This window comes from Podarcis tiliguerta (assembly GCF_965153285.1).
Source record: "Podarcis tiliguerta genome assembly, chromosome: 9".
Classification (NCBI taxonomy): domain Eukaryota; kingdom Metazoa; phylum Chordata; class Lepidosauria; order Squamata; family Lacertidae; genus Podarcis; species Podarcis tiliguerta.
This window is the reverse complement of record NC_139542.1, coordinates 57,498,639-57,518,086: the sequence shown is the minus strand read 5'-3', so window position 1 is coordinate 57,518,086 and position 19,448 is coordinate 57,498,639. Positions and strand designations below refer to the sequence as shown.

The 19,448-nt window shown below is 44.9% G+C and overlaps 1 protein-coding gene and 1 long non-coding RNA gene across 4 annotated transcripts in view; one reads left to right on the top strand and one right to left on the bottom strand.

The window, feature by feature from the left end:
* The window catches only part of GABRG1 (gamma-aminobutyric acid type A receptor subunit gamma1), a 76,024-nt gene that overhangs the window by 283 nt on the left and 56,293 nt on the right, over positions 1–19,448 (top strand). The window contains exon 1 of one of the 3 annotated variants that reach the window (XM_083458384.1): positions 2–59. The exons of 1 other annotated variant lie outside the window; for it this stretch is intronic. Coding sequence is in view for 1 of the 2 variants with exons in the window: in XM_083458381.1 (XP_083314507.1) it covers positions 14,946–15,055 (110 nt within the window). In the remaining variant the exon portion in view is untranslated. Of the gene's footprint in view, position 1; positions 60–14,376; positions 15,056–19,448 lie in introns of those variants that run through there. One more of the 3 variants, XM_083458381.1, reaches the window with a different exon arrangement.
* LOC310685738 lies at positions 13,556–17,435 on the bottom strand. Its single transcript, XR_014515456.1, has 2 exons — positions 16,852–17,435; positions 13,556–13,674 (listed from the first exon to the last, which is right to left on the bottom strand). It is a non-coding gene; the product is annotated as an uncharacterized lncRNA (long non-coding RNA).

The window sequence follows — 19,448 nt, the reverse complement described above, 5'->3', positions numbered from 1 at the left end:
AGGCTCCGCACGTGCCCGCCCGGTCCTGCCTGTGGCCACTTCGCTGCACTTAACCTAAGGTTACCAGATTTTATTTTATTTTTTCCCCAATGAATCCAGGGACATTTTTCAACTTCAATGGATTTTTGTACGGGGACTGGTTTGTAAATCCGGGGACTGCATACAGTCTGGTAAAACTTAATTTAACCCTGCATTCGATCGGCGCATCTGGCGAGCAAAGGGAGCACTGTGCTTTTTCCTGCTTAGCGGGTTCGGTCCTTTGGATGGCATCATCATCATCTTCATCATCATCATCCTCACGCTGCCATCACTTTCTGTTCTGGTCCAGGACCGAGCGCCCGCGTTGCTGGAAGAGAGCTGTTGCAACTCGCCACCTAGACAAAAACCGCTGCTCTCCTCTGCTCCTTTTCCGAGTGTGAACTTCTTCTCTGCGAAGCTTGATCCAGTCCGGGTCGATTCTGAAGCAAGTCCCTAGGGAATTAGAAACTGTAGAGTTGGAAGGGACCCTAAGGGTCATCCAGTCCAGCCCCCTGCAGTGCAGGAATTCTCCCCACAGACGTCCCTGGGTCGAACCCACCAACCTTCTGGTTAACAGTTAGGCACACTGACCCATTGTGCTACAGGTTGCTGAGGTTTATTCTTTAAAAGGAGGGGTGTGATTTGGGGTTATTGGGAGCTGCGAAGCCCCAAGTGTGTCTGCTTAGAAACAGTAATCTTAGAATTGCACTGTTGGAAGGGATCCCGTGGGTCGTCGAGTCCCCCTGTAATGTCGGGATTTTTTGCCCGACATGGGGCTTGAACCAATGATCTAAGAGTCTCATGCTCTACCGACTGAGCTGTCCCAGGTCACTTCTAAGGAAACCAAGGTAGGGTGGCAGACCTGAGCCCCTAGCCTTGCTGAGTTTTAGTAGAAAGTTTTTTGTCTTTTGGGGTGGGGAACAGCCACGTGTTGACTAACATCCCGATTCCCTCTGAAGTAAATTCCTCTAAGCAAATTCCCCTTAGGTTAAGGTTCTTCTGGTAAGCATGTATATTAGGATGGGGGCTAAATGGGAATTATTTTGGGGTAGGAATGCACGGGGAATCATGTTGCAGTGCTGAAAGCCTAAGCACATTCAGCTGGAAGTTAAAGCCTTTTGAAAACAGCACTTTCTCAGGAAGCATGCATGCAAAGCAACATGCAAGCTTACTTATTGGGGAATATGTCATACAGAATCTAAAAGGACTTCCTTCTGAGTAATCCTGTTTAGTATTAGGCTGGGAGCCTGAAGCACTTGGAAATAAGTTCCACTGAGATCAGTAGGACTTGTTTTCAAGTAACTGGGGGGGGGGGAGTATAACCCCTGTGTCAGTCTTCCGTGCCTTCCAGATGTTTGGACTACAGTTCACATGGGGGTGGGGGTAGTTCTGGGAGTTTTCTGCAGGAAAGGAACTTCTGGGTTTTGTCCTGAAAAGTGGCTGGTTTTGCCAGAGGGCTGTAACTGGGAGCAGAAGTTTTATGCTCTTTCTTTCTGTAGCATCGAGTCATTCAAAATTCTGCACTGCACTGCCAGCACCTCTGGGTGAAAAGCAACTGGTCTTCTGCGTGCATGCACTGTCTTCTTGTGATCTCTCAAAACTACAGAAAATGGTTGTTCGAAAGAGTGTTTACTTGCAGAGCCCGCGGCTTGGCTAAACCTGATCTTGAATAGTCCGGGGAAACTACAGCCACAGCTTTTTACCCTCCTTTGCCCTTGATTCTTTCACTATGTCTTTAGCAATGGGATACATTTTGGATAGGAAGCCTTGGAAATATTGTGCCTTGTGAATACACATGGAACAGCTGGGGTGCTCCTTCAGAGATTTAGGAAGCCTGATGGATTGGTAATGTAAAAGGATTGCCAGGCTGACCCTAAAGAAGCAGCACTTCGCTGAGAAAGGCAAGCATGCTACTTCCAATATTTTTTTAGGGGAAGGAAAGAGAATCAGCTGTCCCTTTTCAATGCCTTGAATAATTCATAGATACTGAAATGGGCATTGTGCCATCAGTTTGCATTTCTCATAAAGATATTAAATTGCAATGCAGAGGGGCAATGCAACATTCCATTGCCATTTTTTTAGGCCAAATCATTAAGCAGGGTGGGGGAGTATTCCGGATATGCAGTATCCAGGGTGGGGGTTTTTTATATTTAAAAAAAGTGTTTAAAAGTATTTGACTTCATCCACACTGCGCTATCATTCATGCATCTGTGTCAAGTGTGTGAATCTTAAGAGTGTGCCTCAGCTTCATCACTGTATGAAAATGGCCAGAAACATCTCTGATTATCCATTATTATTATTATTATTATTATTATTATTATTATAGCATATGCTGTAGTTTGAGCCCTTTCAAAGGCTGGTGGGAGGGGGAGACTTGTCAGGTTATGGTAACGTTTCAAAGGCATTGATGAAAATGACACCAGCACAGCTAAGGCTTCTTGTGAATGAATCTTAATGAAACGAGTTGCTCCTCAGAAAAAATAATAATATTCAAGTGGGTACATTGTGTTTGCAGAGGGGAGAGAGGACAATCACCTGTGATCGTTTAGCTACTTGACAGACTTTGAGGGAAAAGGCAGGGACTGAGGAGGGAGGTAGTTTGGAAATGGGGCAGAGCAGGAAACGAACTATTACTGCATTCCTTAGCGAAGAGACAAAAGTTAGAGGAGGATTCTGTAACTGCACTAAGAACGTTTGATTTTGCAGTTTGTGTGCAATTATCCCCAAATTACAAAACTATTTAATGGGGAGTGGGGAGGGTGGGGGACTGCTTGACTTGTCGTTTTGATTCCAGGCAGCACTTCCTCAGATGAATGCTCAGTGTAAACACCAGCACCTGCATCAACTGGTTTTCTTTAAAGGCACACCTCCCCCCACCCCCGGCCCCATTCACAGGATAATGCATAAAATGGCTGTAAGTGAAGTGAGTGGTTTTCAGAGCTAGACACGTGCCTTTGCCTCCTAGAATTGTTAAAGCTCTAGTGGTTTTGTTCATAGCTCTACAATGCCTGGGCAGTAGGTCAGCCTCCCCCAACATGGCATTCTCCAGATGTTTGGACTATGGCTTCCACCAGCCCTAGCAGGGCTGGTGTGTGAGCTGTAGTCCAAACATCTGGAAGGCATGAGATTGGGGAAGATTGACACAAGGCTATGCTCCCCCCCCCCAGTTAAACATCCTTTTGCCAACTGAAAAGAAGTTTAGAATGGATTTTATTATCTTGACAACATGTACAATGACCACCAGAATCCTTCATATTGGTGTTGGTAATTTTTAGGGGGCAGGATGGCCAAAATGGAAGCCCCAGTTGTCTATGTAATGGGAGACAATGTCAGCTCTGGAGCAAGCAGAGTTTTTTGCCCTCCCATTGGAACCCATGGGAGGGAACTTAAGAAAAGATACTGGGAGGGAAGGAAATTTGCCCCCCCCCCCCGTTTCTTCCTTATTGATGTAAGCCCCACAGGGCTTGAATACGGCAGTTCATCTGTCTTTAGTTCTCTCTGCCCCTTCAGTTGTTGTTGTTGTTGTTGTTTAGTCGTGTCCGACTCTTCGTGACCCCTTGGACCAGTGCACGCCAGGCACTCCTGTCTTCCACTGCCTCCCACAGTTTGGTCAGACTCATGTTTGTAGCTTCGAGAACACTGTCCAACCATCTCGTTCTCTGTCGTCCCCTTCTCCTTGTGCCCTCAATCTTTCCCAACATCAGGGTCTTTTCATCAGGGTCAACATCAGCAGTCCCCCTTCAGTATTGCTCTGTAAAGTGTTCTTTGAATTCTCCACTTTCAAGGGACCCCTGTCGCCTAAGAAGAAGAAGAAGAAGAAGAAGAAGAAGAAGAAGAGGGGTTTGGCTTTGATATCCCGCTTTATCACTAACCTAAGGAATCTCAAAGCAGCTAACAATTTCCTTTCCCTTCCTCCCCCACAACAAACACTCTGTGAGGTGAGTGAGGCTGAGAGACTTCAGAGAAACGTAACTAGCCCAAGGTCACCCAGCAGCTGCATGTGGAGGAGCGGGGAAGCGAACCCGGTTCACCAGATTACAAGTCCACTGCTCTTAACCACTACACCACACTGACTCTACATTTATATGCTGAAGTCCATCTCTTCTGGAGCTCCTGCACTAGGAATGGATGGTTATATTGCAGGCTGCCCCACCTCCCACCCCCCAATACATAGACATCTTAAAATATTTTGGGGCTAGTTCCTGTGCAGATTTTTTTGGGAATAATTCGGGGGGGGGGGCCTTAAAAATAATCAGCGAAAGGAAGAGGCAATTTAGGAGTCCTTTCAAGGTGTATTGAGTGTTTGATCTCTTGCCCCTTTTCTTGTTTTAGCACATTGCATAGCTGCTTGGAGCAGCTTCAAAGAACAGGACCTCTGGTGCACTAGGTACAAACACTTTTCAAAATGGTGCAGGAAGAAACTGCGCATGGTTTCCTGTGTCCATACAAAGGTGTCTGCCATCATCAAGGATGGGGAAGAAATTTGATTCAGTTTCCATTGCACTTTCTAAAATGATATGTGAACCAAAACACAGCCATCCTTCAAAATCCTCACTTTATATGGATTTTGCAATGCAGTTCCCCAATCAGACAGGTTTACAAAAATGCATATGTTAGAGGAAAGTGTGCATAAAAATTAATATATATGTGAAATAAAATATGAAAATGTGTCATATTAGGGAAAATCAATGTACATTGGTCAAAACGGCATTAAAAAGTGTTAGGAGAAATTTGCACTAAAACGCCTGTGAATTTTCATGAGGATTATTTTAAAAAATAAAAATGCAAAATGGTGCCAAAATATTGAGAACCGACTTTAAGATTGGAAAAATGAGAAACCAAGAAAGCCAAAAGCAACAGAACCTTCCATTTCTAGTGTTCATGTTGCCCACAAGCAGCCTTACAGTGCTGAAGAAAGAGCAAGCAAGCAAGGAAGCCCTTTCACCATAAAGGTTTCACCATAAAGGTTTGCTGTTCAGCAGACTAAATCACAAATCTATATACTGGTTTGATGAATTTATATATTTGTAGGGTTTGGATCAAAAGCCTAGCCTGTGCATTACAAATATTTCCATGGCATATTCCACAATGCACAGTCAGTTTACATAGAGGCCAGGCCTAATGGGCTTTAAAGTTACCTAGTGCATACTAAAGAGTGTACTATAGAACATAGCCAAAGCTTATTTGTAGCTTCCCGTTGCCGGAGAAGATAGGCAGCCTGCTCCCACTACCACCATTTGGAACAGGTTTTCCAGCACTATTGACCTTCTCTTTAAGGAACATCTGATAAGAATACCAGAGTTCCCTGGAACATGCTCTGAAACCTCTGCCTTTTGATAATTCAGCAGAGAACATCTGTAGGGAAAAAAATCATTTTTTGGTATCTAATGAAACGTTTTGCCTTGGTGTATAATTCAGTTAAAAAGTTAAAATATTTGGTAAGATAATTCTCCTTAGTATTATGTTGGTCTTTCTGTCTGAATGCATGCACATGTTTCCTGAAAGAAGCACCTGGTTTTTAGGAATAGACTAATTCACTGAGTACAATGGCACCAAAGTAAAATTTGGGACCACAAAAGTGATGCCTGGCTCCCTTTATTCTGAATCCTGTCCTGCATTTGCTGAGATATTGAGGTTGTGTGGCATTGCACAATGAAGAACACCTGAGGTAGGAATTCAGGTGGGACCACTCCCCCCCCCCGTCATGCATGGCATAATGTCACATGGCTCCATTTACATGGGGTAAGAGAGACAAAATAAGGCTATAGTGGTACCTTGGGTTAAGAACTAAATTCGTTCTGGAGGTCCATTCTTAACCTGAAACTGTTCTTAACCTGAGGTACCACTTTAGCTAATGGGGCCTCCCGCTACTGCCATGCCGCTGCGGCGCGATTTCTGTTCTCATCCTGAAGCAAACTTCTTAACCCAAGGTGCTATTTCTGGGTTAGCAGAGTCTGTAACCTGAAGCGTCTGTAACCTGAAGTGTCTGTAACCCAAGGTACCACTGTACCTTAGTCATAACCAAGACTGCATTTAGGTTGTGTACTAAAGTCGCCCTCATCCTGTTTTAAGAGCAATGATATGCTACGGGGCAAACAGCTACCATTGTTCTTGCCACAGTGTGGACAAAGACATTGCAATGGAATCTGTAGTCATACTCGTCTGGGTAGACTAAATAAGTCAGTTGCACATTTTATGCGAATCAGATGTCCCGCTGATTAATGAATTTGTGTTGTTGCAGACATAAATGAATAGTCTTGTGAAAAATGCCAAAGTCAGTGAGATTCTCTAGGAGCTAGATAGAAGAAGCCTGGTCTTCTGACTGCTGAACCAAGCCCAGTTGTTTGTTTGTTTAGGAGCCAGTGCATACTGAATATCTACATTTTTGCATTCCTGGTCTTGAGTCAGTCCCAGTTCAGTGAGCAGGCCATCCTATAAATAATCTAGGCTCCTAGTTACTTTGATAGATTGCTCTTGTCAAATTTTCCATCCATCTTGTTCAGCTAGGAAGACATCTTTCGTGACCTAGATCAAGAATGGGGAACTGAACCCAAGGATCACACAGTCCCTTGCAGGCAACTGAGAGAGTGAGTGCATGCTAGCAGTGGGTGGGACCAGAGCCCAAACTGGGCAGTGGCAGTCTTTATCTCTCCTCCTGCTTGCAGCAGGTTGCTTAGGAGGGGCAGGTTGTTATTGCAAGAGGTCTGAACTCATTGCTTGCAGAGGACTTTTGAAAATGGGCTGAGGGTGGCAGTTTGTCCACCACTGCTTATGGCCGAAGGTCCCTGCAACCCAATTTCCTGTGCAAAAGCAGCAACAGCACAGAATCCAGTAGCTTTCATATCGCAAGAAGAATCTGACTGTACATTTAAGAATCTAGCCGCCAAAGCCTTGGCTTCTTCTTGAATGAGCAGCAGAGAGATACATTTTCTGTGCCACCAGCACACTTGGCTTCTTTAATGGAAATGTTGAATAAAAATAGCACACGCCTGCAAACACAATCAAAAATCTTTATATGACTAAGGAGGACTCCCCCTCCCCTCTCCCAACTTTATGAAACATGCCACTATGGTGTATGAACAACCATCTTCCATGAAAAGGATGAGAGAAGATGAATTTCAAGCAGCAGATGTTGGCCACATTACATAGTGTTGTTGGAAGGAACACAAATAACTATGGTAATGAAGGTGGAGGAGAGAAATGGAATAGGTTGCAATAGAAACAAATGACTAAAAAAGGAATATAAAAATGTTTGTAGCCCATACCTCTGTATATTCTAGATGTGTGTTATACGAAGCAAAAAGCTGGGAAATTGTTTGCATCCTCAGACAACTACTTCAAATGTTTCACTTCTAAATGGAAATAACTGTAGGGAATTGTAACAAAATAAAAAATAATTGCTTCCAGTAGCACCTTAGAGACCAACTAAGTTTGTTATTGGTATGAGCTTTCGTGTGCATGCACAAAAGCTCATACCAATAACAAACTTAGTTGGTCTCTAAGGTGCTACTGGAAGGATTTTTTTTTAAATTTGACTACGGCAGACCAACACGGCTACCTACCTGTAACTAGAATGTAGGGAATTGTGTGAAACCATGACATACCATATTTTAAAGGAATGTACACATGAAATGTGGACTCATCACCACAGATGTGGGTTTCACATGATTTCCTCCAGAGAAGTCTTTTCCTTATAGGAAATGGGTGAAAATCCCAGAAACTCTAATTCTGGAATCATTGTGATACGGATTCAATATGACTCTTCCTTCATTGCACCATTCTTACTTAGGGGTCTTTGATCGTTTCTGGGCTAATTCCCTCCTCTGATGGGCTGCTTACATGCTCCACTTTCCACACTCTCCCTCATGAGCTACAGACTGGCGGCATTCACATGGCAGTGTATTCCATTTCCTCGACATTTCCCTAAGTGTTAATTTCCACATTATATTTGAGCCTTTTCACAACAGCAGTGCCACTTCTGAAAATACATCAGAATACAGCGCAAGTTTAGTTCACATTTCCATGTTATTTGCAAACATATTTTTTTCCCCGGAAGTGAATAACATAGGAATGAATGCTAAACTTGCAATGAATTCTGTTATACTGCGTTTCTGGAAGTGGTGTTGATGTTGTGTGAAGTCTCAAATATAATGCGGAAAATGTACAGTAACAGTTAGGGAAACGGAATATGGAAAATACAGCCATGTGAGTGCAGCCTGTGAGTCATCCCCATTCTATCCATGCTAAGAATCTTACTCTATCACAAGTGACATCTATTTTTCTCTCCTCCCCCTTTAAATACAAAGCTACAGGTGTTCATGCTTTGGCTGAACCCAGTAATGGTGGCTGTCTGGACAAATGCAGCTGTCTGGCCGACGGAGGCAAGCTTGCTATGAATAAGTGGAGCAGATCGATAGGTAGAACCAGATCAATTGAATTCCAGTTGCATTTGATGTATCGTTGGAGAATCATCAGCAAGAATCAGACCTATGAATCTTAACTTACAAAGTGAAAACACCCTTTTGGGGTGTTTGTGCTTCCACATTATTTGTAGGCTACTATCTAATACACGGGTGTCAAACACAAGGCCCGCGGGCCGAATCCGGCCCGCCAGACCTCGTCATGTGGCCCGTGTAGCCGCCACCGGCCGCCAGCCTTCACCTTTTATTCTCGCGCGGCTGAAGGGGAAAGAAGGTGGCGGCTGAGGCGCTGGCGGGGATTGAGGGAGACTCTCGTCGCCGTCGTCCTCCTCCTCAGCTATGGCGGAGAGAGGGGCGCTCGGCGGCCAGCGGGGCTCACTCACGCCTTCGCTGCACCAGCCAGCATCCAGTGCCTCACCTTCTTCGGAGTCCCCGGCTGCACAGAGCCTTTCAGGGCAGCCTCCGCCGCCGACGGCAGTGCTACAGCAGCAGCAACTGGCGCCGCGTCCTGCTCCTCCTCCGGCGGCGGCGCCTTCGTTGTCTCAGCCGGCCGCTCCTGGCCCCAGAGGAGGCTCTCTGGCCCCGGGGGGAGGCGGCTCGGGGGCTCCCGGGTCAGGCGCGGCGGCGACGGCAGGGGGGCGCCCGGTCCAGATGAACCTTTACGCCACCTGGGAGGTGGACCGGAGCTCACCCAGCTGCGTGCCCAGGTGAGGAAGTGGGGGGGTGGTGGAGGAGAGAGAGAGACTCTTTCCTTCCTTTTACATTCTTTGGTACTGCCACCGTACAGATTTTATGTATTCCGTGGCATAGAAATGTGCTTTTAATCAACCGATTCCCTGAGGGGTAAATAGTAGCCGTGTCGCAGCAGCAGCAACACACACACAAGAGGAGGAAGAGGAGTCGCCTTTGTGGGCAAGCTGGAGGCTTAGCACGTTTATCTGCTTTTGTTGGGCTGCAAGGTTTCTTTCCCTCCAATCTCATATCTTCTCCTCCACGCCCCCCCCCCCCGCGTCTCACCCCGTTATCTCCCTCCGTTTACCTTCGCAGGTGTGGAAGTCAAGCCCGACCCCACCCACTCCCTAAGACCTACTTGCTCTATCGCCTGCCCAAAAGGGAAAAGAAAAGAAAAAAAACACAGAGAGAAAAGGCGCCTCCCTATTTTAAGTATTTACGTCCCTCCTCCTTGGGGAATAAAGGATGAAACCTAACCCTTAGACGTCATTTATCTGTTCCCCATATTTACAAAGTGTGTGTGTGTGGAGGGGAATGATAGCAAATTGCTTCTTTTAATCACACACACTTGAATGTTAAAGAGTGGTTTGCCTTTATGTGGGGCTGTGGGCTGATGTTTAAGCGGGAGTGGGAAATCGAGGGAGGCTGTACATAGCGGAAGGACGCTTGTTCCTTTCTTTTTTTAAAATAATATTAATTAGAAGTTTTATAGTTACAGAAAAAAGTATAAGAAAAAAGCAATAAAAGATTAACAAACAATACACCGAGAATAGAAAGAAAAAACAATACATCAAAACAAGAAAAAACAAAAACATTTAAAAACACATCCAATTTCCATATCTTTATCTTTCATTTACTTATTTCCTCGACTTCCTCACACCTCCTTTTTTGCATTCTAGTTCAAATTAGCCAATTCAGCAAATCCTTTCCCTCTTTCTCAATTTTTTGTTCTATAATTTATCTTAACACAGTCTAACTTTAAATTTTCCACTTTAGCCCATTAACAATCAGTTTTTGCTTAATTCTTTATAACATTTCTGCTAAAACCATACAATTTCATTCCAGTATTCTTCTAACATTCCTTAATTTTGCAGTATTTCTGTAAATATACTTTAAATTTTTTCCAATCTTCTTCCACCAACTCTTCTCCCTGGTCTCGGATTCTGCCAGTCATTTCTGCCATTTCCATGTAGTCCATCAGCTTCATCTGCCATTCTTCCTGGGTGAGGATGCTTGTTCCTCTCAATGGGGGGCAGCTGCACCTAAAAGTTTTCTTACATGAGTGTATGTTGGGGTCCTCGACCTTTGCGGAGAACTAATACCCCCTTCCATCTATGCCTGCATGCCTTCAAAGAGAATGAGTTATATTTTAGCTACCATCTTCCTCCTTGTGCATAAAGGGGGTGTCATCCGGCCCTTTGAGGGTGACCAAACTGCTGATGCGGCCCCCGATGAATTTGAGTTTGACGCCCCTGATCTAATAAATATATTTAATCTAATCCTGACCAAGTATTCTGATGGAGTGGAGGTAATGAATGACAGCGTCAATCACGCTGAAGGGAAGAGAAATTTCCAGTGAGAGATGATGGGTCTCAAAAAGAATGGCTGTGGTCCAACAGGATCCTAGGAAATCTAATTTGCTCGCTTCTCAGACGCATGAGTTGGATTGGTTCCCAGCCAAATTGTTCATACGCATGAAGGTGTAGTGCCAGAATAAGCCATGCAGGCAACATTTTACACCTAGCAATAACATTCCAATATGCATTATTTTGACACAGCGTGTATAGCTGGGGCCATGAACAGTGGACAAACACACATACAATCCCATGGTGAAGAACCTTATGTGCACCGGCTCTGCCTTATAAACCCCAGAGTACTAATTATTTGGTGCTACTGTATATTTGCCCATAAAGCAGGCATAGGCAAACTCAGCCCTCCAGATGTTTTGGGACTACAATTCCCATCATCCCTGACCACTGGTCCTGTTAGCTAGGAATGATGGGAGTTGTAGTCCCAAAAACATCTGGAGGGCTGAGTTTGCCTATGCCTGCCATAAAGCATTTTTTGGTGCTTGCATGACAACTAATTCTAGCACACATGACAAGCAACATCAGAACATGTGGGAAAATACAGATTATACAAATTATAGCAGTGACCTATTAGCCAAACAGGACACCAGACTATTTTACGTGCTGTATTAATTCATTCATAAAGTTTTGCTACAGGTGTTAAAGAACTTTGATGAGCACAGAGTGGAAGCAGGAATTACTGTTTGGCTTGTCTTCACGAGGATATCTTACCTACGACTCCATACTAAGACTATCCTTTGCTCCTGCTGGCATTTTGGAGCTGAGCTGTCTTTGCTCTTGCTGGCAAGCCTTTTTGTTATTTCCATTAGTAGTCAGAATGAGGATGAATGAATTGTTACTGGGGCAACGCTGCCACCTGTTTCATACCCTAGCATTCAAAAGCTTGTTGTAGGTGGAGGCACCAGGCTGTGCACTGCAGGGGTATGCCAGAGCAACACTGACTAAACATTGACTATAACAATGTAGCTCAGGTGTATTCTGTGTGGCGTTATATTGAAACATTGCGTTTTTGTTCATGTGCGCATCTTCAGCTGACTTGGGCCCCAGGTTATGCCCAATGGCGCCGGTGATGTAACATGATGTTGGATGTCACGTTATGTCAGCAGCGGCGTTTCCAAGGCCTTGCGAGGTCTCAGAGCTCAGGTCCTTGTGAGACCTTGGATGCAACTTCTGATATAAACCAGAAGTCGTGTTTGGAGGCCTGGTATGGCCTCAGACATTGCCTCCAAGGCCTCGCAGAGTCTTGGAGGTCACATCTGAGGCCTTGCAAGACCTCTGATGTAACTTCCAGTTTATACTGGAACTTCCAGTTTATACTGGAAGTCATGTTAGGAGACCTGGCACAGCCTCAAACGTCTCCAGGGAGGTTGCATCGAGCTCTGAGGTGTGGGTGCCCTGGCACCCAGGGGCCCCTAGAGTTGGCGCCTATGGCTTATAGTAGCACTCATTTGTATCTTTAATTTGTACCAATATGAGATTTGTTTGTAATACTTGATGGGATTGACAGAAACTTACTTATTTTTGTTAAGTCTGATTAATTGGGTGTGATTGGATTGCTCTTATCGCCCAGGTGTCCCAGGCGTAGGAAATGGCGTTTCTGTGCGCTCTGGCAATCGTCACGGTGTCCTGTTGCGCCAGAAGCGGTTTAGTCCTGCTGGCCACATGACCCAGAAAGCTGTCTGTGGACAAACACTGGCTCCCTCGGCCTGAAAGCGAGATGAGCGCCACAACTCCATAGTCACCTTTGACTGGACTATGGGTCCTTTACCTTTACCTTACCCAGATGTAGGCCCATTTAGTGTCATCTGTTATTGCAACACAGGGAGCTACAGTACTCAGGATGGTAGGAATAAGAAGCCCTGCTTAAAGGGCACAATGATCAATATACTATTGGTGTTCCCATAGAAATTCCACCATAAATACAAAGCAAATCTGGGGTTCCTTATGCAGGACAATCTGAAAGGAGCCAAAATAGTTTTTTGATAGAACTGGCAAACTTCAAATATCAATTTGTGGCATTCCTATTTGGAATAAAGGAGGGAAGTCGTTTGCTTAGGGCATTATTAAAATTAATCAGAAATATAGGGGTAGCCCGGGTTACATACGCTTCAGGTTACACACTCTGCTAACCCAGAAATAGTGCTTCAGGTTAAGAACTTTGCTTCAGGATAAGAACAGAAATCGGGCTCCGGCGGTGCGGCAGCAGCAGGAGGCCCCATTAGCTAAAGTGGTGCTTCAGGTTAAGAACAGTTTCAGGTTAAGAACGGACCTCCAGAATGAATTAAGTACTTAACCTGAGGTACCACTGTACCTGCATTTGAAACAAGTTTCTGTTGTTGATTCTAGTAGGAAATTGCTTTCCTTTCCATTCTGAAAGTTCAGTGTAACTTAAAGTTTCCAAACTCCTAACTTAACAGATGCAATTCCAATAAAAGATGATCAACTCGCCTTCTCTTATTATCTGGGAGCATTCTTCATAAAAACGTCCCAGCTCTGGTCTAACCTAATTCTCGTCTTTGTTCTTATAACTGTTCTCCCAAACAACTTATACTTTTGGGTTTATTCTGCACCAGCTAAACTAAGAGCAGCAATGCATCTAGACTTTTCCTTCTTCTTTCAGTTTAGGTAACTCACCAACATTATAAGTATGGAATTTGTGAAAGTTGTTTCTGGTGAGACCGTTTGCATTCTGTGAATATTTCTGATGTGCTGGAAATAATTTCACTTTAAAAACAGGAACCCTTCTTTCAAGTGAGCCGCTTGCTGGGAGTTTAGTTAATTATACTGAGCTTATCATGTGGAGAAGAAAATGTTTAATGTCATTTGGAGATGTGCTTCACAGCTGTAGTGATTCAGAAGAGATTTGATCTTCTTGGCACCTGCTGTATCCATCAAGCCACTACAAGTTTGATGGCCTGTTAAAAAGGAAATAAAAAAAGAGGATCAGATCCAATTTTTTCAGTGCAAATGGAAGAAAAACGAGTGTGACCTCAGGCTCCGGATTGAGATATTGGCTGCATAGTGCCCTCTACCTATTGGGGGCCTGCATCTTCCATCAAAGGGACTGAAAGATGGTACATCTCAGGCAAATGGAAGCTCTGTCCGCACATCCAAAGGAAGCAGACTCCCAAGTCCCCATGGATGCTGGCTGTTTCCCCATCACTACCTCTCCTGACCTTTCATGCATTGAATATGAATTGAGATTCCAACAAAGATTCTTCCTGCTGAATAAGATACAGTGGTGCCTCGCAAGACGAAAAGAATCCGTTCTGTGAGTCTCTTCGTCTAGCGGTTTTTTCGTCTTGCGAAGCAAGCCCATTAGCGGATTAGTGGATTAGCGCTATTAGCGGTTTAGCGGCTATTAGCGGCTATTAAAGGCTTAAGGGATTAGCGGATTAACTGCTAAAAGGATATTAGTGCCTTAGAAAAAGGGGGTGGGGAGCGAAAAAAAAAACCCCAGGAATCGCAAGACATTTTCATCTTGCGAAGCAAGCCCATAGCAAATTCGTCCTGCAAAGCACCTCCAAAACGGAAAACCCTTTCGTCTAGCGGGTTTTCCGTCTTGCGAGGCATTCGTCTTGTGGGGCACCACTGTACTCTGATTGCACAGAGGTGACATGGTTGGGTGCAGCATGTATTTCTGTGCAGTTTGAGTCCTCATAGGTTCATCTGCACAACCAAAAAGGACATGTACTTGAAATTACCCACTTCAGACAAGTCATCCACATTGTGGGTCCACTGACAAGTGCTAATTCTGGTCTTCACCATGCAGAAGATGTTACTGTGGACAATCAGTGTTTGAATGAGATCTAATGCTTCCAGGCATCTGGGTTTGTTGGTTTGTTTGTTTAAATCAGTACTGAGCGTTGCAGAGTCTGCGTAATGTAATTGACATAAAATCTTAACTGGTAACCCCCCCCCATCCCCATTTGTATTTACTCCAGCCAACATTGCCAATTGGCAGGGGAAATAATGAGTTGTAGTTCATAAACATCCAGAGGACATCTGGCCCCCTAAGAAATTTTGCTAGACTTACCACATTTGCTTTCCTTAAAATTCCTTGAATATTTCTCCTGAGCAGAAACCTCCAGATCTACCTTGCAGTTTCACTTCAGATAAAATTCAGTAGCAACTCTAGTCCCAGGTCTTATTGATTCTGCCCACTGCCCAAGGAGTTGTCTTCACAATGACTCCTAACAAGGGAACCAGTGCTGGTGAGAAGCAGTGGTGCTCTCAGGGCAAGGCAGAAGTCCAGGACCTGACCCAGTGGAATGAGCAGGAGGACCACCAAACAAAGTAAGGCTGGCTTATTATGTTTTGAATCAGTGCATATTTCCATCTGAAATGGAGACCGCCTTAAGACCAGGGGGTGAAATTCCCTGACTGCAACCATTGGTGAGAGGTGGGTGACCCCCCCCCCGAAGTTGACCAGCACCATGCATTAAAGCTGTCTCTGTGTTACAGGCAGTGATGTGCAGACCCCTGCCCAACTGAGAAATGTGATAGTTCACTCAAAACTCCCCCCTCCCAATTACTCCGATGTTTCTTCTAAGAGGAAACTTGCACATCAGCCTTGAAATTTCTCTGTGGGCAATATGCAGTGGCAGCTTGAGTCTCAGATTTGTGGGTTGTCATCTTCATCTCTTGGGTGAGAACACTGAACATTGCAACTATTTTAGCCTTGCTAGCAGGACATGGGGATATTAATTTTCTATAGGGAAGGGTTGTAATTACACTCCTATGGAGGAGGGTAATAATTCTTGAGCGCGACAAGCAAAAACTCTTGCAAGGAAGGCATTCTGTAAAAGCTATAGGAGGCTAGTCGATGTGATTTGCCTAGGCATGAAACATCCCACGTTGTAGCACAAGTATTCTGGATAATTTGTCTTGGTATTAAAAGGGAAGAATCATGGCTTGTCATTAAAAAGAGAAAAGCAAACCCTCGGTGGGTTTTTTAAAATGTGATGTTAAGACATTGTATTAACAAGCAGAGTTTGACTGAGATAGCAGTCCTAGATAGTGTGAAAATACTTTGTTTCATAGAATCCCCAAAAGCAGTTGTGTGAGATGAAATGCATAAAAACATTTTATGGTGCCCAGGGGAGGACATTTGCAATTACCTCCTATCTTCACATTCACAATGGCACTCCAACCACCACTGTTGCTGGAGAAGGCAACTGAAAGCCAGGAATCTGGAAGTCATGGCATCTATGGACCTGTTTCAGTTAATATCTGGTCTGACAAGTGTGACAAGTCATAACCTCAATCTGGTGCTTCCTATGGGATAGGATGAGAGTTATCCGAGGTGACAGCCATTCCTCCAATGTCGTTCCCTTGTGAACAGGTTAACCAAAGATCTGGTCAAGTCTGCATCCACAGTGATAGCCAACATCATGGCGGTTACCTCCATCCTGTAGGTCAATCTTAGGTCACCAGGGTGTCTAGTTTGGCCGGCAAGGCCATTTCCCCCAAACCACACCAGGGCACCCATCAGCTGCCATCACTGGTACAAGCAATGCTCGTGAAGAGGGCAAAGGACTCAAACAATACAGGGATCCATCTGCCTTAAAGAGTGTGGAGCATCTTCAAAGAGCACTTGTGCCAAGGGCTTTAAGGCAGTCCCTGTGCAGAGGCTCACTCAGGAGTGCAGGGTCTGTATTAAAGAGCTTGGCAAAAGTGCTATTTGAAGCAGGCTCTTCTCCCTTTAAACATTGCCAAGTGATGCTAAATGGAGGGGGCACTGCTTCAAAGAGTGCTTTTGCAAAAGTCTGTCAGACAGCACCCACCCTACATAAGATAAGGTGGGGGCTATCTTAAAGTCCTTTGCAATCAGCAAAAGGTCTTTGAAGCTGTTGCTGGTTCTCAAGCACCAGACACCCATCTGGCTATCTGATATTCCACACAAGGGATTTTGAGAGGTTCACAGGGCCACCCACCTGTCAAATTCCACCCCCCCTCTTGTGAGGCTGATCCTGATAAGGATCTGACCCATGCTGCCAAAAACGGTTCCCTGCCCTTGGTTTATGAGGATGTTTTGGTCTCGGAAAAGATGCTTCTAGTGCAATAGGAATGACAAATAATTGTGTTCATACTTTCCATGCCTTAAATCACAGGAGTTGTTGCCCAATTAAATGTTTGATCAGACAAGAACATTAGCATACTGCCCTGGGGCTTGTGACTCATAAGCTCCTGTTTCTGTGAAGAAATAAAAAAATAAGGAATAAAATGCCATCTCAGCCATAGGATTTGTTTATTGAAACCGGGAGGTCACGTTCAGCGGCCGCCTTTTAAAATTCATGGTCATTAACTTAATTTGGGCGCTCAGATTTACAGAGCTCAGATAACCCAACTTTGGTGCTGGATCTCACTTACACTGTGGATAGCAGCAAAAGACCGTTGCTCTCTTATTTTGTGCTATCCACTGCATAATCTGACAGGTGTTAATTACAATTTAAAACTCAACTGATTGGTCTGCTCCAGATTGAAAATAGAACAAAGATCTCCAATATTCATGTTTAAAGATGAGCGTGGTGCCTGCTAGTGAAAATACCTAGTCATTAGTCATTTTGTGCTTGGGGATTTATTAGTCATGGTGCGGTTTCTAATTAGTTGGAAATAATAATTAGGACAGTTCTCCCCCCTTGCCTAGTACAACTTCCACTTGAGTATGAAATATTGTCTGGCTGGAACTAGATGTTGTCGCAAACACACAGCTGGTGCCAAAAACCACAACAGCTCCATGCTTTGTTTTTCCTTTTTCTCTTTTGTATTGCGTAGTTGGGAAAAATCAATACGCAGTGTGATGTCATATCAGACTGTGAGTTCTGCCAATGAAAGCGGGGGGAGAGAAATCACAGCCTGATTACATCACATCCTGTGTTGAGTAGCCCTAGGGGGAACAGAGAAAAAGGAGGCCTGGGGCAGTTATTTCCATTGCCTTGTGCAAAAGCATGAACTCTAGAGAGGAGGGGATCAAGTGAGCTAATCCAAACCTTCCATCACCATTCTTTAGTCCCTTGCCACCTCCACTAACCAACCTTTTGGCCCCGATACTTGTTTACTGGCCCATCCTACACTCTGCACTGTATGATATGTTCGTTCAACTCTGTGCTGTATAGGCATAGGGTAAATAACAAAATAGGGACGTGGGTGGCGCTGTGGGTTAACCCACAGAGCCTAGGACTTGCCGATCAGAAGGTCGGCGGTTCAAATCCTCGTTACGGGGTGAGCTCCCATTGCTCGGTCCCTGCTCCTGCAAACCTAGCAGTTCGAAAGCATGTCAAAGTGCAAGTAGATAAATAGGTACCGTTCCGGCGGGAAGGTAAATGGCGTTTCCGTGCGCTGCTCTGGTTCGCCAGAAGCGGCTTAGTCATGCTGGCCACATGACCCGGAAGCTGTACGCCGGCTCCCTCGGCCAATAAAGCGAGATGAGCACTGCAACCCCAGAGTCAGTCACGACTGGACCTAATGGTCAGGGGTCCCTTTACCTTTACCTAAATAACAAAATATAAGAGCATATTTCTCTCTCTCTCTCTCTCTCTCTCTCTCTCTCTCTCTCTCTCTCTCACACACACACACACACACGTAGTTGGCATCCATATGTCCCAGGAGACAATGAGAAAATATTTTAAAGGGGAAGAAAACTCATTTTAAAAAACTTTGAAGAATTACATGTAAACAATAAAAGGTACCCCTGCCCGTACGGGCCAGTCTTGACAGACTCTAGGGTTGTGCGCCCATCTCACTCAAGAGGCCGGGGGCCAGCGCTGTCCGGAGACACTTCTGGGTCACGTGGCCAGCGTGACATCGCTGCTCTGGTGAGCCAGAGCCGCACATGGAAACGCCGTTTACCTTCCCGCTAGTAAGTGGTCCCTATTTATCTACTTGCACCTGGGAGTGCTTTCGAACTGCTAGGTTGGCAGGCACTGGGACCGAACAACGGGAGTGCACCCCGCCGCGGGGATTCAAACCACCGACCTTTCGATCAGCAAGCCCTAGGCACTGAGGCTTTTACCCACAGCGCCACCCGCGTCCCATATGTAAACAATAGAGGGAATTAAAACGAGATAGGAAATCATCCTGCTCAGCCTAGTTCAAACTGTTTCTCTACATAAGCTAATGCTTGGCAGCTAATCCATACCAGCTTTATTTTAATAAATTAATTCTACTCTCCCACCTCAAGCTTTTGGCAAGCCAGAAGAATAGTGCTTCTGCTTCACTTTCTCATAATTTATTTGTGTTTCCTCACCCGCCCTTCAGCCTTTCAATTTCATTCCCACCCTTAAGTATCAGGTTCTTGGACTGAACCTTTGGCCCTGCCGTGAGTAGTAGCCTCCGAGGAAAAGCAACTGTTCTACAGCCTAGAACAAAACCCCCCCAAAATGACATAACAGTTAAATTCCTTCACATCTTGTGCTTGCGATAGTGTCTCATTCCTGGCTCAGACAGTGCTGAACCAGTCTGTATCAAAGTCTTATATAGGCGTCTTGCAATTTACTTAACTTGTGCTGTCTCCCTCAGCATGGAGTTAATGCAGCTTAAAAGTCCAGCTTCTTGCTACCAAAAGTTAATATACAATGGCTCATTAAGAAGGAGCATCACTGACAATGTAACCTGAGAGCAAACTGTAATAAAGATATCCCAGAGGGCAATGTGTGGTTAATAGTCTGGCTAGGAGCGAAACCACTAT